Genomic DNA, 24,935 nt, shown 5'->3' on the forward strand with positions numbered 1-24,935 from the left:
CATCGATAAACAGTTTTTCGTGGAGTATGTTTCACGATTTGCTTACGCATGCCGTTTCAGATGGCCGGTTGAAGACTCGTGAGCACGTGAGCCATGACCGACCGAGAGGATTGAACACGAGACCTCGTGCCCAGGCTCATCGGGGCTCGAGAGAACGTGGTGGTTTGATGGGCAGTGGTCGACAGGATTTGAGGAGTGGAGTGAGGGGAGGTGAGGGAGAGTGGAGGGGCGGCAGCGGAGAGTGGAGAGGTGGCAGGGGAGGGAGGGGAGCTGAGGGAGGGTGGAGGGGTGGCAGGGGAGAGTGGAGGGGTGGCAGGGGAGGGAGGGGAGGTGAGGGAGAGTGGAGGGGTGGCAGGGGAGAGTGGAGGGGTGGCAGGGGAGGGAGGGGAGCTGAGGGAGAGTGGAGGGGTGGCAGGGGAGAGAGGGGAGGTGAGGGAGAGTGGAGGGGTGGCAGGGGAGCTGAGGGAGAGTGGAGGGATGGCAGGGGAGAGTGGAGGGGTGGTAGGTGAGCTGGGGAAGAGTGGAGGGGTGGAAGGGGAGAGTGGAGGAGTGGTAGGTGGGGTGGGGGAGAGTGGAGGGGTGGCAGGGGAGAGTGGAGGGGTGGCAGGGAAGAGTGGAGGGGTGGCAGGGGAGAGTGGAGGAGTGGCAGGTGGGGTGGGGGAGAGTGGAGGGGTGGCAGGGGAGAGTGGAGGGGTGGCAGGGGAGAGTGGAGGAGTGGTAGGTGGGGTGGGGGAGAGTGGAGGGGTGGCAGGGGAGAGTGGAGGAGTGGTAGGTGGGGTGGGGGAGAGTGGAGGGGTGGCAGGGGAGAGTGGAGGGGTGGCAGGGGAGAGTGGAGGGGTGGTAGGTGGGGTGGGGTAGAGTGGAGGGGTGGCAGGGGAGGGGTTAGAGGAGAAGGGGTAATCGTGGGAATTAACAGAGAGAAAGGGTTGTGAGGTGGGGGGAGGCTGTGTTGGAGTCAGGGTTAGCAGGGTAGACTTCGGGGGTGGAGGTAGGAGGGTCAATCAGTCAAGGAATGATACTCGGAGGGAAGGGAGAGAAGCGTGGGATAATGGTTGTGCGGATAAGGAAGGATATTCATAATAAGACGTGTGCCAAACACTGCATACTGCAGTCCCCTTTGGTAAGCAAGGAGTTACATTGTAATATGTCAAAGCTGAAGGTTTGTTGAGCTATCATTGGTCACTGGGCTGAGACGATTAACTCTCATTACGTTTGCAAACTATCGCTAGAGGTGGCTGGGTCACCCAGAGGTCAATGGACTGAACCAGATGAGCCGAGATCTTGGTTTTGAACCCAAGCAGCCACCGACGATTAAACCGGGGGCTTGAATGTAATGATCACCGCTGACAAAAAATGCCATGGATATCGTCTGGCAAATTTGTGTCGGTGGACGACATGGGCCCGGCTAACAAGCCCACGGTCCTGTTGAGGTGGAGGCCACTCTCGACTCCGGCTTCAACATCATGGCGGAGTACTTCTGAAAGTGGCGACCGAGAAGCAACTTGATTGTTTTGATGTTTCGTTTTGACAACAGCGCCACACTCGATGTGACTTTCTGTGGCAAAAAAAGGCGTGGCATGACCTGAGGTCGATCAACCTTGGCGTGACACTTGACCACAAGCCGACTTTATGTAATACACACATGAAAGAGGCTGCAGGCAAAGCCAAAGGGAAACCTAATTTACAATGACAGAAGAACCCCTCTTAACGACGGTAGTTGGTTCCACGAAACTGATCGGTCGTTACGTGATTTGGTCGTTAAGCGAGTCTAGCAAATACACGTTAGAGGCTTAATTCGTTCCGATAGCATTGAAAGTTACTTTTTCACCCAAAAAACGTACTTTATAATATTTAAACCATGGATATTAATACATAAGATACTAACAAAATAAACACATAATATGAATCTTAATTTTGGAGCTTTCGTGACTGCAGGAATTATTCTTTGGTTCTTTCGGTAAAGTCACGTATAAAGATAAAATAATAACTTAAATAATACCATACGACGTTTTGTGTTGCAATCGAAACGTCGTATGCTATTATTTAATTTATTATTTTTTCTTTATACGTGACTTTACCGAAAGAACCAAAGACATAATGTGAAAAGAAACATGGTTAATAAATGCATTACTTAATATTTACTGTACCCACAACAGCCCGTCGTTAACGGGAATGGTCGTTAAGAGGGGTTCTACTGTATGCTGGTACGAGCTGGGGGTCGGATGCCTACGTGCCTTGGACATCGGCAATTGCCCAGGCGTACTCAACCACAGAGTAAACTCATCATGCCCAACTGAAGATCGCGTTCAAAACCCAGATCTCAGGAGCTTCAAAATCTAAGCGATTGCCTTGGCTTCCTGTACTGTAAAACATCGCCCACCAACGGATATTTGCTGCCCTGTTGCAACACTTCACCAACTGCACTGGTCAGAAGTCAGTACAAACCTGCCAATCAACGACGATCTGAACAACATTCCGCACCCATGGCTGAGATCCAGAGTCGTTTTGGAAACACGCACAAACTCTTTGTAATGTGACTTGAATATCATGATCGAAACGGTGTGGACAAAATACTTGGGATTCAAGATTCAACTTGCCTACCATCACACTGCCTGGCTGCCATCTTCCACGGCAACAATGGGCATTGCCTGACTGGATTCAAATAAAAGACTCTCCTTTATACGACTGTGGCTATGAATAGCAAACCATGGCCCGCAGCTTCGTACTGCCTGAGTTAATCGCGTAGAATTGAATCTCGAATGGTTACGCTTAATTGGCCATACAAAAGTCATACTCACAAGAATATTCCAACTCTAACAGTTTAAACTATTCTATTGGACTGCCCTGCGACAAACATTTCTTGTAGCCGGGCACACGGGAGATTGCAGCGTGGCTACAAGAGGTCACTTGAAGGCGCTATGTGAGAACATGGCAGTTTGATTAGGGGGAGCGTTCTCCTTCCTGTTCCCTAATGGGGCGCGATGCAGCGGTTTGTGAGAGCTGAGGATACTTTGTCTCGTGCCCTTAATCTGAGTGCACAATTGACATCAAATTTGAGGGGAAAGGAATACAACGCAAAACGATTACAAGTTAATTATTTTAGTTATGGGTGGTTTTCCAGATTCACTTTCAGGATCTCTGTGGGTTTGGCTCAGTGCTCTGACATAGCATTAGGCCCCGAGCCACCTCCAAATATAAAAGTAAAATTCTAATTGCAAATCTTTTACAAATAATTTTTTGTTAGTTTTACCTTCACATCCACATTGATTTATTGCCAACGTTTATTGAATTGTCACATTTGCAAAAGCACATGTTTGTACATACACAGGTGCACATTGTATATAACACATTTACACACGTACACTGTAAAGGCAGGTGCGTTATACAGGTTGAAGCATTTGTAAGAGGTTGTGCGTCCAAACTGACAAGAGAGTGTTTGTTTAATACTCAATAGCTCAGCTGTTTGGTTTTAAGTGAAGGTGAGACCTTGGTTCAGCCCCGCTCTCGGCAGGAACTCTCGTCTCCCTCCACCTGGCGCCAGTGACGCCACGTGCGCACACGTGACCCTTCTAAACGAGACGACGTTGGTTTCTTGAGTTCTCGCCTGGTTAAATACAATTAGAGCTAAACTACCAGTAAAACGATGAGACCACCGCTTTACACGTGGCAGGCCGACTGCAGATGTTTCACTCATCTGTGTGTGCGCGTGGATGTTGAACTTCTTTTGCACCGTACGAAGCCAAATGTGCTAATTGGAGGTGCGGGCGAAGATAATCTGTCACCAAGGCGTCCGCTAGGCTCTCCCACTGCCAACATGTTTTTTTTCTATATCTGTAAATTTACCTGAAGTGTCAATACCATGGCCTTATGACATGTCAGGCTTTTGTCTATTATCAGCGTGTAGCGAATAAAGAGATTGATCATACTCTTGGTATGTACTTTGTGTGCGTTAAACGTTGTAGTGCCTATGTGTTGGTGTCGTGATCAGCTGCGAACATAATGATATTTAAGTTAGCCATGAGCCTGTCTTACTCAGGGTTCTGGGCCCCACAATAATAATAATAAAGCTTGGGGTAGCCTTAAACGAGTACTCCTCTGGGCCCTGCAATATGAATGTCTAATTTCCACTGCTGGTCACGGCTACAACCCACAGCACGTGGCAGCATCGGGAGGAGGGATGCTTGCCCGCTCCCGATGAGAACTCTCGTGGCTCGACACAAACTCGCTGGTATTTTGTCTCGGTCGAGACGACCTCTCAATAAGACGTGGGCACAAGACGTGTTTCTGCGATCCCAAATGTGGAGGTAGTGGAGGAAGGGGTTGGTGGTGGAAGTTGCTCAGGCATTTTATGATGCATCGATGAATAGCGATTCTAATGTTCATGATACAAGAACATGAACTACCCCTGTCAACCCGACGAGTCCCAAGCACTGCACGTGTGACACGCACACTGAGGGACCCATCCCATTACCTGTCACACGTGAACGCACACAAGCATCAGCGCTAGAAGTCCTCCACTAACCCCAAACCCGCCAACTCCTTATCAGTCCTTACCTTATTACAGACCAATTCAGACCTTATTGTCAACCCGTGCCCTTATAAATATCAACGTTCATCCTACAAAAGTCCCATCACAAGCGAGAAACACAAACAGATCATTTTTTGCACATATTTAAACGTCTGTTTGCCGTATTGACTTGAAAACTCAATTTTCATGTACAAGAATAAGGGTATGGGTGGACAGGTATGTGACCCATCTATTCACCCTCCCACGCACAACTCCCACTCATCTATTCACTCCAACTCACGCATATATTCACTCTCAAACAACTCTCACGCATCTATTCACTCTCATACATAAACACAACGCTCACGCATCTATGTACGCAAACACGGACAACTCCCTCCCTAGAACTCCTCCAAACCACCCCAACGCATGAACTTTCCCCAAACGCGACCGCCCCTGCCTTCTTCACCTTGGCATTATGCACACGAAGATTCGCAAGAACTTACAGATCATTTTGGTCGTGGAAATATACAAGCGGCGAATACAATTTGCACTACGCGGGGAGACGTAAACACAACCGCCCGAAGCCAGTGTTGTTGTATTTATATCAACATACGGCGTTGCGATGCACCGGGGGTAGCAAATGTATTAAAGTCGACTTCGTATCGCTTCTATTGTGGCCGTGCAGTCGTGGTGGGTGCCTGCTCTTGTGCCAGGGATTCGGTCCGTAAAGTCCACGAGACATCCCACTGGGATGTTTGCACACAGCGTTGGTGTACGGTGCTTTTTCTGGAAAATGTTGCTGTTTTTTCCCTGGATTTTTCTGTTTGCGCATAGTCACTTTAAGATGTTTTCTTGTTCATGCTTTAGTTTTTTGCCTGTTGCGGTTGCACCTGATTCAAGAGACGAATGGCTCACAGGCCTATACCGAATAAATGAAACTGAGGCAGTCACAAAGGCGACACTGAACCCGGCTGCCAGGGCCGCGACTCGTCCTTGACAACACTGCCGACATCCAGCTCAGTGTGGGAAGATGAAGGTGCAGCCCCTGCAATTGCTTGCTCCCACCACACATGCTTTAGTACTTTATTTGACCAAGCAAGGCTCACTGAGCGACTGTACAATAGCTCTCTTTTTCAGAAGTGACCTGGCCACAAATGAAAGTTCAACGAAGCGACTTATCACGTGGAAATGTACAGCAACCAAATACTCTAAACGCGTGATGTTGTTGATTATAAATGTGGAGGACCCGGAGAAAAATCCACGCGACGACGGAGAGGACACGCAAACTCCAAATATACAGCGTCAGGGTTGGGGATCGAAACCCATGGCCTCCTGTATACCGGGTGAGGTAGTTAACATCTCGCCACCGTGGCACCACTGCTGGAGAAAGGGCCTCCACTCGAGTGAGCTACAGATAGCATGGCCCCGCCCTTCACCAGGTCTTTGGCCTACTCTTCCAAGTTGGCCAGACGTCTCGAGAGACGCGAGAGTTACCAACACTTTACCCAAATACATTCCACCTGCCAATCGTCTCACTGCAAACATCTGGGCAGGTAAAACATGTAAAGCGATTTGTAGGAAGTGCTATGATTTTAATACAATGAAGACCTCAATAAAAGGAGATTTCTCACAACGGTGCAAATTGTAGCGAACTTTGAGGGTGGGGTATAAATTAAATAGCCTTCTCGTCCAAAAAATTAACGTAAAAACGTTATTTTATTCTGAGAGGTTCGTGTAGGTCACATACCGGTGAAGTATTGTAGTTATACTCTTTGTCTCCAATTATTCGTCAACCCAGATGTTCCGATGTTGACAATGCACGCAGAGCTGCACACGAGGAGAATGGATCATCGTGCAACACGCTCGTCTGGGGCCCAGTGGTCATGTCAAGATTCGCTCGTCTATGAATTCGCACAAGTCAGTGTCAACATTCCTGAATCGAGTTTCTGTCTCGCCCATTTGTACTGTTTAATAATGATTCCGACTTTAAAACCGCACAGTATTCACTTAATCTGCGACTCAGAGCAGCGAGGAACCAGACATACCCCCCCCCACACACCGTTCTCTCCCTTCTTGCCCCGCGAACACTGGCAATGGCATTCGACTATAAGGATCTTTCCATGATCAGGACTTCACGTTTTCCTGCACGTTCTCGCACGCGATTCTGCCCTCCGATGCTGGCCAATGCACTGCGCACACTGCATTTGTGACACGTCACATGAAAAGCAGCCGAATGAAGGTGCACGTCAACATTTTGAAAGTCATTTGATTTGGCCTAATTTCTTAACGGGCAGCACTGCACACCGAAGCCGGCTCTCAGTGGATGTTGATCAGCGAGGCAGAACCCTCAACCCCATACTTAGGCGCCATGGCAGGATGCCGGGTGCTTCCGGACGAACCCGTCACAACCGTGAGCAGCAGAGATCAATGCACAAAGTGTCAAGGAAGTAACAAAAAAAGCGTTTACTTTGCAATTTCAGACAAACAAGAACGTGAGTTAACAACTCCAGAGAGAGAGAGCCAAGCTCCAACCACTCGTCCTGAAACGGCACAGGGGACCGAGGAGACGGGCAAGAAAAACTCTATCCACCGCCATAACCGCGAAGATGATGAAACGGCTCCGCAGCTCCGGTGAGCCCCATCAGCCCAGGGAATCCACGAGGAGAAAACGTGGCTTGTTCAGGTGCGATGATGAATGTGCATCGAGTGTCGATGTCTCGCACGTCCTCTACCCAGTACCTGTCACTGCTACGGTAACTCCTTCTCATCCTGCTTCTTCCTGAATGGCATCACTGGTCAGTATAGCAGCAGATTTTAAATACTTCTTTTACATAAATTATATCTTCGTGGTATACATTAATAGTTGACAACCCTTCGTCAGGCCACTGCTGAATACAAGCCTCCGCAACCCCCCCCCCCCCCCGTATCTTGTCATGGGGATTGTTTGACCATACTTCACCGCACTGGCCAGTGCATGTCAGTGACGCGCGGCACCCACAACTCGTTCAGAAGTAATCATCGCTAAACTCAGGTGGCTGAGTTCATAAAGCATTGCCACCACTCCCCTTACATTTATGTAAAATATTACACACTAGCAGCCTATTTTGTGATCAATGACAGCAGACGCTTAATTGTTAAATTATTGTCAAATAATTATTTTATTTCAACCGGTATCAAGGTGCATTCCCAAAATAAGTAACGAATGATAAACACAAGAGGCAGATGGACTGCTCTTGGCCTGAACAGTTGTTGCATCAGTTGAGAACTACTTCGTTTTCCTTAAACCATATACAATGTTTAAATCAATAAAATATTTCCTCTTAGCTGGCACAGCTGTCAGCCATCGAGCCTGGCATGGTTCAGTGAAGTCAAGGGATTACATGAAAATAAAAACTATCACAATTCTGGGGAAGTAATTACGGTTATATGCGAGCAAATGTACCAAATGTGACAAAATAATAGTTAATTGCATTTTACTGCCGCGATGTGTTGTAGATTGACAGTTACTTCATCGTGAAATGTGTGCATTATACGTGAATTCTTAGGCAGCACCACCAGCCCTACTTTTACTCCTGTATGAAGGGCAGTGGTACGCTGGAGTACGCACACGTACGAGCGTGTGCATGAGGCTGTGTACGCAAGTATCTTCGTGTGAATAGCGACGCGTGTGTAAAGGTGGGGGAGGAGGGAGGGCCTTGCAAGGCGGGGCTGTCTTCACGAGTGTTATCGGCGCCAGAGTCTGCCGGTCAACGAGCTGAGCGGGGTCTTTGTTTGCATTTGCTGGACAGCCTCAGCAGCTCGCTTTTGCTCCTCCTGCAAGTGCACGCACACAGCAGACCGTCGCGTGATGGGATGAGAGCCCCGTGTAGCCGTACAGCGACACAAAAACGCGACTCGCACAGAGAGGCCGCACGTGTACGGATAACGGACGGTGAGAATAATAAAGGGCATGACCAGCACGCGTCTTTGCTGTTTTTGAGGCCGGGGTTAGTGCATCACTGTCGTTTAATAAACGTCGTTCCAAGGTTGAGACGAACAGACAACTTCGTGAACAACTGGAGCCGCAACAAGGTGACTTTTCTTCAAACGTCAAACCACAGCTGCAACCCCACTGGGGGTCAAACTCCACTCGCGAATCGTCGGTCTTCACAGACATCGTGCGCACACAAGTCATGATACCATCAAGCAGTGTCACCTTCGGGCACAAAGGACGGAGACAAAAACAACAAAAGAGGACCACGCAAACATCACCACGTGCTTTGAGACGTCCAGACGCTGGGGCAATGAGCAGGCTCCTGACCTCTCCAGATAGATATTTCAGTTTTATCATCCTTAAGCGTCTCGATTTTATTCGTTAACTCCAGTTTTTTTCCCCTCCACGTTCTAAATTATACAAAAAAAAATAATGGGCCAAACATCCAAAGCAGAAACACTGTATAAAAGAGAATCGAGAGACTCTGAGACTATCCTGGATTATAAATATATACACTTATTTTTTGGAACTAAGCAGAAAAAAGCTCGCAGAGATACTGCGAGCAGCCTCTTGTAGCAGCAGCAGATCAAATTGCAGTGACAAGGATGGCTTAACCGTTGGGTTTGGTGATGGGATTCGGTGCCATGGCCTAGAGCGATTGCCATAGCTTTAACTTGACATTTTGTTCACTTGATTTTTCTTCAGATTGGATGAGAGCTAAATTAGTTTGTTTGATAGGAACTGGGATGATCACATTGTTAACGGTCCAATGTGGACCAGAATTTGTATTCAGCGGTAGTTTATGGAGATTGTAAAAAGTAATGACTACTCCTTGATACATGATCAGGATGCTGATTATGCATGGTGATGGGTGTCCCCCCCCTCTCCACTACCGGATTCATGCGGAGGGAGAGCAGCATTTTGATGAGACAATGTGCTCCGCTAATGTTTGCACGAACGACACAATGACTCCCGATGGTCACAATGACACCGCACAAACAGTTATACAAACAAGGGCAATGCACATATGCTTACACGGCTATGCTGACATGCCACACGCACGCATAACCAGCAACACGGCGGCGCACAACTTAATACACACAAACTATACACAGAGTAAACATAGTAACTATACACACAGTAACACAAACACGGACTGCATAAACAGCACAGGTATGGAGGCTGTTAACACACAATTAACAGTTGCGCACAAACATTGGTCTCACAAAGAGCGAATGAACAGCATGCAAACACGGCTTATATAAAAACATAATGACGACTCGTAGGTAGGGAAATATCTTCTACACACAGATGCATAAACACAATGAGACAAGTCACAATGGTAAGCAAAGATGGACCACTCAGTGTCACACACAGCTCGCACACACACACAGTGCCTTACATACCAGCTTCCACACACGTATAATCACACAGCTCACATACACACAGCTTCCACGACAGCTGTCATTTGCCACTTTGTGGCGTGATGTCATCACAGAGCTTGTGCCAAGCTAGGTGCACTATGAGTTCAAATATGCAGTGTCAAAGGTTCGCTGGCAGGAGGTCACGGGACAGACCCACATGTTTAGGGGTAACCGAGATGACCGACAAATGTCCGGGCTGTGATCCCACGACAGCTTCCACACACAGCTCGCACACCCAAAACGCAGTTCGCAGTTCACACACACACACGTACGGTGATCCACAGCTAAAATCGCGACACGGACATATGGGCCATGCATTCAAATGACAAGTCCAGTTGCACATACTGTGACATACACCTCCAACATCACAAATAATCATTTCATTTCTCAGCGGTCTCATTTGAGGTTTGAGACTTTCAGGATGTCACTTCTCAGGATACTTGGTTAAGTAGTTTTTGAGATTTGTTTGCACACAAGAGGAAAACAATGAATGGATTACTATGATTATAAATGTACGAATGATAAAAAAAAAATCACTCAAATTCCGTAGACAGGTGAGTAACTTAACTCACCATGCCGCATAATGCAGAATGCATGCCATCTCGCAGTCCTATAGGAGGGCGTTTCATGCGCACTTTCAGCGCCTCCATCAGCCCGGCGCCTTCAGTGCCGGATTACAGGTGTGTGCCGCCACACCTGGCCAAACGTCTACAGCGAGCCTCCACAATTATTGTCCTGTTCTGTTTCATATTACAAAGCACATGCATGGTCAGTATTTAATTTGCTCCTAACTACAGATTATGCCTTGGTTCTTCACCTGCAGCTGGGCTTGTCTTCGCTTGAAAGCCTCGATTGGGTTGTCCTCCATGCTGTAGTTCTCCAACACTGTCCTCACGTCCTCCACTCCACTCAGAGCAATGGCTGCGCACGCACGTAGGAGCACACGGGCACATGCACAAGCCATGCACTTATCGCCGTTGTTTATTTACATTTGCTGGGTGTGCGGCGGTGGTGCCGTGGGTGAGCACACTGCATTATGAACTCCGGTGACCCGTCGACAATTGTCGGCAAACAGCGAATATCGGTGGCGCACGATATCTGCACGACCGTCAGACACTTTCAGAGGCCTTTACATCTAGCAGTAGATTTGTCGGAGCTGTAAATTATTATTTGTTATAGATATATTACTGTAAGATATGATTTGTTGTTGCAATTGGTTCGCATTTTACAAGTATTTTAAATGAAAACACACATACATACCTGATAATTTTGTGCACAATAGACTCTAAAGATGCAATGTATTACACTGGGTGTACACTTTGAGCATGCAAATAGATTATCTCATAAATGGGCATTAACCATGTACTCCGCCACAGGGACACACAGATGCATGTAACGACTATGGGTGCAAATATGCATGGATTAATAGTTAAAACTTGATTTGAAGCTTTCGTGACTGCAGGAATTACTCTTTGGTTCTTTCGGTAAAGTAACGTTGAAATAAATAAAGTTATATTGAAATCTTACAACACTTGCATCGAGTCGAAAAAACTAGATATTTTTCTGCTCGTTTGTGTATCTTATGGGTTCACATGCCATCCACAGCACCTCCCATTAGCACGGTTGGCTACTTACGGTGCGAAAGAAGTTCAGCATACCGTACACAGAGGCAGCTACAATCACAAGAAAAATCGCCACACTCCTGACGAGGTACACGCTTTAAGGTATAGACACAGGGAGAGGAGCAGTCGCGTGGACAAACAGGAGCACTCTCGCAAAATGGGACGCAATGGACAGCGCTACATTCACGGACGCACACGGAAGAGGGCACAATAGCATAAGCGGATAGAGACGAGTTTGCTTGCTAACAAATATGGGATGCAATCGCAAACACCCCGTCATTTAAATCATATACCGTTTCTGCGTAAACACCACTCGATTGCACCCGCATGAAAACGATCATCGCCCAGCACATGAAAGTCGAACACGAAAGCATATGTAAACAGGTGACGCAAAAATGAGCAAGGTAAAACGAGAGGAACTTTGAAGCAATGGCTCAGAACAGTTTTTTTGATATATATCTTGCACAAATTGCAGTGCTGGCTCATAGTTGTTGTTTAATGTTCACGGATGTTTTACAGCCTAACAATCATCCACACACGATACCTACGTGCACATTCACAATAAAACAGCAGCTGCCTGGCACTGTGCTTGTACTATCGTTACGGTGGTTTGTAATGCTGCACCGCCACCATCGCTACCACCACCACCACCACCACCCACCAGTTCCTTGGGTCTCGTGTTCATTACACGCAGGCCACCCTGCCGTCAGGTCACCTTCATTCGTTCAAACAAACGTTAGCGTGGGCCCGTGGTAGCAATGCGTAACAGCACCTGCAGGGCCGACAGCTTTAGAATTACCAATCTATAACAGTGCTGAGAAGAGCAGGTGGGTGCAGATGTGGAGCCCCGCATGAGCAGCCATGCGCAGTGTTTGCCTGCAGACAGCCACGGAGCAGGCCTCTTAATGTTGCCATGACAACAAGGTATCAGTTTAGGCAAGCTGCTTGTCCCAGACAAGGAAAATAACCGCAAGAAAGCAAAGAATCCAAGAAACAGGCAGGTCCATGTTGACACATGTGAGCCACTGCAGCAGCAGCAACATAAACATACAGACCTCCTAATTGTTTACACTGCACATTACGGCGTAGACTGTTTAGCGCTTTCATACTAACGTTTAAAGCTTTAATGCATTAGCTCTGTCCGTCTGTGCTGGTGAAGCATCCATCTGAGGCAAGGGGTCATACTGACCCTGGTAATCATGACCTTATGTAAACAAGGGGTTATTATAAAGTTGTGTTGATATTGAGGACTTACCACCCTATAGATAGCCGGGCAACCGTCACGTGTCACACGACGCCAGCGCTGTTGCAAACGATTGTGACTTCTATTGCTATCACTTATCAAAGGGTTAGGGTGAAACCTTCCCATTAAGTACACAGAACTCTTCGCCCATTACAATGACAATATAAACTAAACTATTTTCATTTTACCAGGTAAGGCCCACTGAGAAGCGACCTGGCCACAAATAATAGCTCAAACTAAGTGCTTTATCACGTGGGAATTATACCAGTCAAATACTCTAGCACATTGTTTCTAAATGTGGAGGGAAAAACTGGAGGGGCCGGAAGAAAATCCACGCGACCACAGGGAGAACATGCAAACTCCAAATATACAGGCGTCAGGGTCGGGATGAAACCGTGGTGTCCATAATCACAAACCATGGTTGATTATGAGTGACTTGGACCTACCCTGGTCTCACTGAAGATTCAGCTCGCTCAGACGTAGTTTATTTTCACTGTTCATGCTGCTCATCTCTTTCCAGGGAGACAAATGAGGTGGAACCTGTCACTCCTGGTTTGCAGCGTCACACATGGCCGCAATTCTACGGCAAAATCAATATTGTCGTTTTATCTTTGTTACACGTCTTATTGTCACCACTGCGATTAACATTTAAAAAAACTAAAGGTGCTGGAAAATTCTCATTCCGAAATGTAAAAAAATATATAAATACTTCAAATGAGATCATATTTACCAAAGGTAAGGGAAGTTCGCAATAACAAAAAAAATCTGAATATCGGCACTGGGGAGACTCAAACGGCTGGGTTAAACGTCCACTCGTGTCAATATTGGTGGCTTTAACAGGTGCTCGCTAAGGGCACCATAGAATAAACTGTGAAACAGTGGGGGGGGGCCCTTGCGTGTGGAAGGGGATTGGCACCGTATTGTCTTACAAGGCGGTGTGACCACTCCAGTAAACTGGTTTTGACCAAAGGTCACGATGAATACCATTGCCTGGCCTGGGTGTACTTATCGGTCGGCTCAGCCTTAAATTTGTACTCTTTTACACTTTAACTCACATCATTGGAAAATGTGGAATTCCCCCCCCCCAACTCTCAGAGGCCATCAATGGAAATGAGCACCACCCCTGAGTCAGTTGAGCAAGAGGACATTTCAAGCCCAACGGTTTGATGGGCAGAAGACCGACACCCTCTCTCACGTGTCTCGCAAGCCACATTATTCCAAACAGTGGTTTGGTATTTAGATCTTACCATTAACATTCACCGTCTGGTAACATTAGAAACAGACGTAAAAACATGGTATGCTACAGAAATTCTATAATTTGCGATACATTGTTAATCTGCCAGCAATCCAACTTCCAGAAAGTTTGCTTTTATTAGATTGTACTGCAGCGACAAGGAATTGTATCACTTCTAGTACACGGTGCCTCCCCAAACTCACAAATGCGGATTTGAAATATTTTAATTTTATGACAAATGACAAAACTCAAATAAGTTTTTGCATTGGCTCTGACAGCAAAGTAATATCGGCTTGCAACTACAACTACTGCAGAATCACTGTATGTGGCGAGAGCTGATAAGACCAGCATATTTGAAAAATAAATGTTACAATAAATACATGTTTTGTGTGTGTGTTTATTTTTTAAACGCAGGAGAAGATGCAGGCTAAGTTAAAAAAAGTTATAAATTAAGAATAAGTGGCTCAGGGTATAAGTAATTATTGGCAAAATCAGATGGAATTGAAGAGGAGAAAAAGCAGTGCAATACAGCATTATAAACAACTAGCGGAAGTACCCGGCTTTGCCCGGGTGAAAATATATTTCTTAAAAACCTTACATATATATACACACAGATACTAAGGTATTGTCAAAGCCCGGTGGCCTGTTTGTACATTTCTCCACCAACAAATATATAAGAGGCTTTCACAAGTCCAAAAAGTTGTAGAAAGTGTGGGGTAAATAGTTGATGTCAAAAGGTTTCCGAAAATTGTGGTCTCCCCCCCCCCCCTCAAAAAATATCTTTACCCCTCGTTGGTATATATACTAACAACACCTTACATACAACAGAGGAAGTGGTATCTATTTACTCTGTAGTAGTATCTGCTGACTGTACCGTAGTATCTACTGAGCCAGTAGTAGCTACTGACTGTGTAGTAGTATTTAGTGACTGTAATAACTACTGACCATAGTAGTATTTACTGGGCCTACAGTAGTATCTACCGACTATATACTCGTAACGACTAACTGTATAGTATCTGCTGACTCTATAGTTGTATCCACTGACTATAGTAGTAACTACAAAATCTATAGCAGTATCTACTCACTCTATAATAGTATCTACCAGAGGTGTGGACTCGAGTCATGTGACTTGGACTCGAGTCAGACTCGAGTCATGAATTGGATGACTTGCGACTCGACTTGGACTTGCATAACAATGACTTTGTCCCACCTATGAGATGTGGACTCGAGTCATGTGACTTGGACTCGAGTCAGACTCGAGTCATGAATTTGATGACTTGCGACTCGACTTGGACTTGCATAACAATGACTTTGTCCCACCTCTGGTATCTACTGACTCTAGTAGCTACTCACCGTGGTAGTATGTACTGACTGTAGCAGTATTGACTGACTGTAGCGGTATATACTGACTGTTTTAGTATTTACTATAGCGGTATCTACCAACTCGATAGCAGTATCTACTATCGCTACAGCAGTGTATACCGACTGAGGTCGTACCTGCTATCACTACAGCAGTGCATACTGCTGTGTTGGTACCTGTTATGATGACAGCAGTGCATATTGTGGTGGAACCTGCTATGATTACAGCAGTGCATACTGCTGTGGTGGTATCTGCTATGATGAGAGGAGTATATATTGTGGTGGTGGTACCTGGTATGATAACAGCAATACATACCGAGTGTGGTGGCACCTGCTATGACGATAGCAGTACATACTGTGGTGGTACCTGCTATGAAGACAGCAGTACATTCTGTAGTGGTGGTACCTGCTATGATTACAGCTGTGCATATTGACTGTACTCATCATTCACCCTCACCATTCACCACTCACAACTCACCCTTACCACTCATCCTCACCACTCACCACTCCCACTCACTATTCACCATTCACCCACACAACTCACCACTCACCAATCTCCCTCACCAATCTCCCTCACCAATCTCCCTCACCAATCTCCCTCACCACTAACCCTCACCACTAACCCTCACCACTAACCCTCACCACTAACCCTCACCACTCTCCCTCACCACTCTCCCTCACCACTCTCCCTCACCACTCACCATTCACCCTCACCACTCAGCCTCACCATTCACCGTCACAACCACCACTCACCCTCACCACACAACCTCACCCTCACTACTCACCATTCATCCTCACCAATCACCACTGACCAATCACCACTCACCACTCTCCACTAACCCTCACCACTCAACCTCACCACTCACCCTCAAAACGAACCACTCTCTCACCACTCACCCTCACCACTCACGCTCACCACTCACCCCTCACCACTCACCCATCACCACTCACAACCGCCACTCACCCTCACCACTCACCCTCACAACAACCACTCACCCCTCACCGCTCACCACTCACCCTGACCACTCACCACTCATCCTCACCAATCACACCCTCACCAATCACCACTCACCCGCAATGCTCACCCTCACCACTCACCCCTCACTAATCACCACTCATAACCGCCACTCACCCTCACCACTCACCCTCACTACTCACCACTCATCCTCACCAATCACACCCTCAACAATCACCACTCACCCTCACCACTTGCCACTCACCCTCACCACTTGCCACTCACCCTCACCACTTGCCACTCACCCTCACCACTCACCCTCACCACTCTCCCTCACCACTCACCAGTCATGCTCACCACTCACCATCACTACTCACCACTCACCCTCAACACTCACCCTCACCGCTCACCCTCACCACTCACCCTGACCACTCACCACTCATCCTCACCAATCACACCCTCACCAATCACCACTCACTGCTCACCCTCACTGCTCACCCTCACCACTCACCCTCACCACTCACCCCTCACTAATCACCACTCACAACCGCCACTCACCCTCACCACTCACTCTTACCACTCACCCTCACCACTCACCCTCACAACAACCACTCACCCTCACTACTCACCCTCACCACTTATCCTCACCAATCACCACTCACCCTCACCACTCACCCTCACCAATCACCACTCACCCTCACCAATCACCACTCACCCTCACCAATCACCACTCACCCTCACCAATCACCACTCACCCTCACCAATCACCACTCACCCTCACCATTCACCCTCACCACTCACCCTCACCACTCACTACTCACCCTCACCACTCACCCTCACCACTCACCCTCACCATTCACCCTCACCATTCACCCTCACCATTCACCCTCACCCTCACCACTCACCCTCACCACTCTCCCTCACCCTCACCACTCACTACTCACCCTCACCACTCACCCTCAACATTCACCCTCACCATTCACCCTCACCATTCACCCTCACCACTCTCCCTCACCACTCTCCCTCACCACTCTCCCTCACCACTCTCCCTCACCACTCTCCCTCACCACTCACCCTGACCATTCACCACTCATCCTCACCAATCACACCCTCACCAATCACCAATCACCACTCACCCTCACTGCTCACCCTCACCACTCACGCTCACCCTCACCACTCACCCCTCACTAATCACCACTCACAACCGCCACTCACCCTCACCACTCACCCTCACCACTCACCACTCATTCTCACCAATCACACCCTCAACAATCACCACTCACCCTCACCACTCACTAATCACCTCTCACAACCGTCACTCACCCTCACCACTCACTCTTACCACTCACCCTCACCACTCACCCTCACAACAACCACTCACCCTCACAACAACCACTCACCCTCACTACTCACCCTCACCACTCATCCTCACCAATCACACCCTCACCACTCACCCTCACCAATCACCACTCTCCCTCACCACTCTCCCTCACCACTCTCCCTCACCACTCTCCCTCACCACTCTCCCTCACCACTCTCCCTCACCACTCTCCCTCACCACTCACGCTCACCACTCATCCTCACTACTCACCCTAACCACTCACCCTCAACACTCACCCTCACCACCACCACTCACCCTATTCCCGTTTTAAAAACTTACTTACGTGTCGCCAAGTATGCTTGAGGGTGATTGGTGAGGGAGAGTGGTGAGGGTAAGTAGTGAGGAATAGTGGTGAGGGTGAGTTGTGAGGGTAAGTGGTGAGGGTGAGTGGTGAGTGGTCAGTGATAGTGAGTGGTGAGTGATAGTGAGTGATAGTGAGTGTTGAGGGTGAGTGGTGATGGTGAGTGAGGGAGAGTGGTGAAGGTGTATATATTTTTACCTATGATGACAGCAGTACATGCTGACGTTTTGTATGTTAAATGTAAAAGCTAAATGTGTGAATGTGTGTGGGAAATGTTAAGCAAACGTGGCAGGAATAGGGCGATTCTAAAGGAATCTACAACCTTCGATGATTCCTTTGCGCGATTCAAAGAATCGATTCCTGACGCGTAGGAGGTTTCCATATTTAATTACAGAGTTTTATTTTCATTGGTATGTTATGTTTTAAAGTTTTCAGGAGTTTTTAATTATATTTTTGCCCCGGTCAACGCCGGATATTTCCCATTCGTAGCAGTTTACATCGACTCTATAACAAACTTATATTAAACGGGAACAGGGCGATTCTAAATGAATCTACAACCTTCAATTCCTTTTCGCGATTCAGAGAATCGATTCTTGGCGCGGTCGGGTTTAGAATTTTAATTACACAGTTGTATTTTCATTGGTATGTTATGTTTTAAAGTTTTCAGAAGATTTTAAATGTATTTTTCCCCCGGGCAACGCTGGGTATATCGAGTTTATACCACAAAGTCATCGCTTGACACGTGTGGGGTGTCGAGGCCTAGTACCGTGCAGAGCCTCCGGCCTCGCCTAGATTGCCCACCTGGCTGAGGCTGGGTACTGGGGCCGTTACCCCCCCCCCCCCCGCGCTACAATAATACTGTCTAATCGCTTATAATTTTATTATCTACCGACCCTATAATAGTAATTGCACACATTGGGGTGGGGGGGGGGGGGTGAAGAGGACGTGAAACTTTGATGAATTTACCTCAGAGTCGCGTGTTAATGCGTGCGCATATTTTTTACGGGAATTAAAAATGGCGTCCACCCCGCAGCGACAGCTTTGCTGCCCGTTGCCAGGGGCCAACCGCCCGTTGCCAGGGGCAACCGCCCTATCGCATGCGCAACGGCGTGCTTCGTTATGTGCTGGTCGGCAATAGTAAATAAACAAATAAAGAGAAATCGCACTAAATAGATAATCGGTCCGATTTAAAGTTTAGAGATGAAAAATCGGAAATGCCTAAGTTTACCGCGGGGGCCGGGGGCGTGCCCACCTGCAAAATGTAATCTCGGCGAACCCCACGGTCCGAGAGCTACATGAATTATATAGGTTAGATAAACATACTAAGCAGTAAGAGGCATTCGAAGAACAGGCTTAGAACCGGTAAAGAACCAGCATACAATAAAGCCATGGAGTTTTGTTGGAGCTTGTTTTATCTAGAATAGTTTGAACAATCTCAACCCCAAGAATTAGGCAAATCTTTGAGATTCCCGATACAGCAGGAGGAACATAGTTTGCAAGAGGTGGCAGATACTACCCAAGTGGAGAAAGAAGCAACCGCCAAGAGGGTGAAACAGCAGTGACACATCTCAACTCTGCCAGGCAGCAGGAGAGCGCAGTTTGAGTGATGAGATGTTGAAAGAAGGTGGCAACAGATGCTGGAGAAAGTGCATAAGACAACGAAGTCTGCGCCGAGTCGGGAACGATGGCCATAGGACTGGGAAAAGGATATGATCAGTGCACAAGGGACATAGAAACAAACACAGTAACGCTGAAGAGAAAAGTGTTTTGAGCATTGAAAGTGCTCGACAGTGTTACTGAATGGGATAGACAAGGTGATAGGCATTTTCTTAATGGTTTAGAAGAGAATATGTAGTAGCGATTACATTTAGATTATTTTTATTATTTTGCAGCTATGAATTTCCATATTATAAGCCACTTTTGGTTGAGCTATTAATTGTGGCCAGTTCGCTTCTGAAAAATAAGTAGGCTTTACCCGGTAAAATATTTTTGTTTTGTTTTATTTGTACAGGACATTATTTATTAAGTGATTTGTTTATCTTAACTATGCTTTGCACTCCTATCGTGTTTTTGGTGTGATGTTATGGCTCATTCCTACTGCACATCTGTGAAAAGGAGCTTGAAAGCTCACCGGATTCCTCCAGTATGAATCAATATTCTAAATCTGCCATTTTCTAATGTCAGGCGGATATGAGAGAGAGAAAACGGCCACGGCAACATTTTGGTTGTTGCAACATTCCAGGCAAGCCGACTGCGTTACTTGTGGGCGGCTTTTACTTGTGTGCGGTTAGGAGAAACATCAGAGCGGTTGGAGGTGATGACTGCTTTTCAGCAGGGGCGTATTTTGTCACCCACTTTGTTGAATGTAGCGCTCAAACTCCGTGTCCACTAAAAGCATGCACACACACACAGGGTTGACAGTAGAAATCCCAGGAGTTCCAATGGGTCATTTGTAACTGATGGAGATGGAACATGCAGTTGAGGAAGGTTCGTTAACTAGACCTCGGCTGGGGCATTGCAGATCTTGCTCGGTCTAAGGGTACAGCAGACTTGACGCATTAGGGCCTTAATAAGAGGACGAGTTTTAGATAAACGAAGTAGATGACAATGGTTGCAGATGGACCTCTTGCGCCATTATCTTACGTTTTTGTAGGAGGTGGGAATGTAGAGTTAACATCTCGCAGTGACGAGGAGATGTTAACTCTCAACTCCATCGCCTGGTATACAGGACGCCTTTTCTCCTAGTAGTTGCGTGGATTTTCCTCCGGGTCCTCTGGTTTTTCCCTCCACATTTAGAATCAACATGCATTTACAGCATTTGGCTGCTATACATTTTTACGTGATAGGCCACTTCATTGAGCTATCATTTGTTGCCAGGTCGCTGCTGAAAACGAGCTATATAACTCAGTGGGTTTTACCTGGCAAAATAAAAAGTTTGGTTTAGTGGAGGCAATAGAGGACTTTGTGTATTTTATTCGTGGTGGATAATTCATGGATTTGTGAGATCTTGAAAAAAGACAATTGATAGAGTTCAAAAAATGTATTCCATTCATTTAGCAATATTGTTTTTTGACGGACGAAACAAAACCTTCTGGTAGAGTACTAACGTTGGACTCTCTACAGAGCACACTTCCTTACTTTAGCATTACCAGGAGTGATGTCTGCTAGTTTACCGTCATGGAGCTGGATTCCACACAGCAACTATCATACATTTCTGGCCTGTGAGTACAGGTGCATGCCGAGAATGCTCAGAATGTTAAATGACAGGAAAGGGGAAATAACGTGGAAGTTCAGGGTAGGAGATGGCACGAACATGTTGTAGATGCAATCGTCACAAAGAGGACATGGTTACGGATGTAGGTACGCATGTTGAGCTTCGTTCGCACCGTACGTAGCCAAACGTGCTAACCGGAGGGGCAGTTATGGGTGGGACATGTGTGCAGGATGGTTTCCAAGACAGTCGCCCCAGGGGTCAGTGACCAAGGGAAGACATAAATCCAAAAGGTGGGATTCGGTGAGAGCAGAAGGAAGGAAGCGATGGCTAGGTGTGGTGGCATGACGACCTCTCGACCTTGATGGTAATTATTCAGAACAGTACCAAGTTGGATTTCAAGGAAACACCATTCCTTCGACATTTAACTTTTATACATACACACACATATATACTAAAACTGTGACCAAATTTGGAAAAGTAGCCTCTACTGCCCTTCATAAGTCCACAGAATTGAGTCAGAAAGGTGTATCTGGAATGCACACTGGACATTTCCTTTGGTATATATGAATATATATTTTTGAAACGACTAAATTGACATTTTTTTGCAATGTGTTCATGTTTCAATTAAAAAAAAATATTGGTGAAGAAAGTGTGTCTACCAATACCTGAATAAACAAAAAACCCTCAACATATATTCGTCAATAACAAAGCCTCAAAAGCAAAAAAAAATAATGATCACGTGCAACTGTTTGGGTAATGACCTTTCTCCATGCAATCTGATTCAGACTCAAACGGCATTCATAAAGAGGCCCATATAAAGGGTGTTTTTCTTCTTATGGCAACATTAACAAAAATGAAATCAGAATATATTTAAAACAAATGACATTTTGCTAACTACTGTATACATTGGTATGGGTACTTTGCAGTTTATATAAGGGTGAGTTTTGTAATGTTTAAGGAGTTGTTTTTTTGCTCTCATTAATTTATCTCCAGTTGACAGAGAACGATGCAAGCCCAGGCACAACGCACAAGTCCTGGCCTTCGCTAATTTTAATAGAATTACCTGAGTTTAGTCATGCCTCAATCGATGCAAATGTGCGCTTTGTGAAACCCTTGGCCAGTGTCATGGGGAGGCACAAAAGGCAACAACACAAGGAGCTGCTCTTTTCTCGTTGGGCACAATGCAGACACGCCGCCATTCCCACGCGCTTCCAGATGCCCACATCAACTCGCATTGTCCATTTTACATCAAACATTTAGCTCAAGTTTAGTAGAATGCCCGCTTTAACAATCGCCCAGAAAGTTGAAATTAATGCAAACGTTGACTTAGGCACGATTAAGAAGGCGGGCTAACATCGGAAAGACGATGAATGCGAGATGTCGCAAAAAAAGATAAATGAAGGATTATTTTTTCTGCTGCTGCAAATAAATCAAATTTGCACAAGTGCGCAAAGAGCAGCGGTGCTTCGACTTTAACTCAAAGCACATTCACGGAGTCGAATCCAATGTGATTCAGTAAATTCCCAGCAGCCCAGTGATTTAATTAGTATGCAGATCAGGGAGACTAAATAGAACTCTTCCATTCAGCACACTCACAGGTGGCGTGTTCCCAGGAATATTACATTTACATGGTCCCGGTGCACTCTCTCACACTCGCGCTGCTGATGGCTACATCACACTCCCACAGTGCCCAGCGCATGATGGATTTGCTCCACTTTTATCTTTCTAAAGAAACGCTAAAAAGCATGTGCAGTCACCGATGAGATGAGGAATGTGGCCAAAAATTAAGAATATCAGACACTCTATGGGTGGACTTACGGTTCCCAATTGCAAAACGTAATCATGGGAAAGTATTATATCGTCAATCACGATGATTTCAATGCTGGAAGAAGGCATCCCCACCGGGGAATGCTGGATTTTTGAGACAGGGCTCACACATTATACCACAGTGAATACGTGCACTCTCCCTGTCAATCTGCAACAACACACAGCACATTTCTTCATCCATCATATATGGCACCGCTGACCTCTGGAACTCAATACCCACTTCGGTCTTCCAACTAATGATGATGATGATCACAATGTCAATTGCTTCCAAAGCTCAGATCCACAATGCTGATCGTTCACAACAGGCCTTAACCCTGGCATAGTTCAATAAATAGACCTAACATTTACTGAATTAAAGAAAAAATAAAATTTGATGGGAATTGTTTACATCATCCGAGGCCAACCAATCACATCTCGGATGAGCAGGGTTGGCTACGTATGGTGCAAAAGAAGTTCAACATACACAGTACATATAACCGATAAACATGAATGACCTGACAATTAATGAATTTAACATATGCAATGACTGAAGAATGATGTGGTGTAAGGTGCATTTCATCATCTTCGAAGGGGATGATGTAACCCTGAAAGGTCAAGATTGTGAACACATTCAGGCTATGAGATGTCCTCCTTTATTTAGTATTATTGCCATGTGTTTTGTAAGCAAACATTCACAAGTGCTCTTCACCGAGGATTTTTACGCCAGTCCTGTCGGAATGTCTAAGACTGTAAAGATGCCAAATTTGAGCAAGCACAACATCTTCGCCATGCTTAGAGGCCACAGGAACTGTGTGCAGGGTAAACAGGGAGCGTCCATCGATTGTATTAACGCCACCATAACCACTACTTGGTGATCGTAAGCAAATTCAAATGGGAGCGGTACTCGTATGCATAACATAGCTAAACTCACCTCATGCATCAAACACTTCGCCGCAAAATCCTATTATCCATGGGTGCCAGCGGATACATGAATTCCCCCCCCCCTCCCAATATATAAGGATTCCTAAAGATCCACAAGTAATTTGTATACACCTGGAGAAAATGCAGGTGCGTACAACTGCATTTTGAACCATTTTTGAATGCAACAAGAGATGAATGACGGACCATCACCAAGCAAAAACATTCTCCCCCCTAAGCCGCAGTGCTCTGGGTGGAGTCCTGGGTCTGCCTGGATTGACTTCGAAGCCACGCGGCATGTGACGTGGACAGCATCACAAAAGGAAACCTGGGACTTCTCTTGGTCCGCAATGCTACGGACGAAGATAATTTATTAGATTTCACAGTACTCTTCATCTCTCTTGCAGAAGAGAATTTCAGTATAGCTCTGAACCAGGACAAGCTTAAATCGCAACAGCAAATCAATTTGCAGCACGCTTTGTCAATTCCCTGCTAGTTGAAGGCCTCCCCGCACCGTGTCGGTCACAGTGGTCGTTTGACCATACTTCACCACACTAGTGAGCAGAGGTGTGGACTCGAGTCATGTGACTTGGACTCGAGTCAGACTCGAGTCATGAATTTGACGACTTGCGACTCGACTTGGACTTGCATAACAATGACTTTGTCCCACCTCTGAGATGTGGACTCGAGTCATGTGACTTGGACTCGAGTCAGACTCGAGTCATGAATTTGATGACTTGCGACTCGACTTGGACTTGCATAACAATGACTTTGTCCCACCTCTGCTAGTGAGTGTGGGTTGGTGCAGTGGAGGAGGGGGAGGGGAGCTCAAGTACAGTTGAGATATAATTCATCACTGATGTTAGCCACGGCCGGATATCCAACTCACGCATCTGGGTCAAAAGCACATCTCGCTAACTAGAGCCATCTCACTAACCAGAGCCAAGGACACTTTGTGCATCGTTGTACGTGGCCCTCCCAGCCCAGCAGATAAA

General features: G+C 46.5%; 2 protein-coding genes across 2 annotated transcripts in view; one reads left to right on the top strand and one right to left on the bottom strand.

The window, feature by feature from the left end:
- The window catches only part of FAM120B (family with sequence similarity 120 member B), a 34,790-nt gene extending 33,309 nt beyond the window's left edge, over window positions 1–1,481 (top strand). Inside the window, exons 10-11 of the mRNA XM_078858012.1 lie at window positions 61–249; window positions 1,414–1,481. Of these exons, the coding sequence (XP_078714138.1) occupies window positions 61–249; window positions 1,414–1,481 (257 nt within the window). The remainder of the gene's footprint in view (window positions 1–60; window positions 250–1,413) is intronic.
- Window positions 1,482–6,855: 5,374 nt separating this feature from the next.
- Window positions 6,856–24,935, bottom strand: part of TIMM50 (translocase of inner mitochondrial membrane 50) — a 43,780-nt gene continuing 25,700 nt past the window's right edge. The window contains exons 9-10 of the mRNA XM_078858112.1: window positions 10,725–10,828; window positions 6,856–8,323 (exon numbers count right to left, since the gene is read on the bottom strand). Coding sequence (XP_078714238.1) covers window positions 8,234–8,323; window positions 10,725–10,828 — 194 coding nt within the window. The 3' untranslated portion in view covers window positions 6,856–8,233. The remainder of the gene's footprint in view (window positions 8,324–10,724; window positions 10,829–24,935) is intronic.

The sequence above is a fragment of the Lampetra fluviatilis genome, chromosome 7 (genome assembly GCF_964198595.1).
Source record: "Lampetra fluviatilis chromosome 7, kcLamFluv1.1, whole genome shotgun sequence".
Lineage (NCBI taxonomy): Eukaryota > Metazoa > Chordata > Hyperoartia > Petromyzontiformes > Petromyzontidae > Lampetra > Lampetra fluviatilis.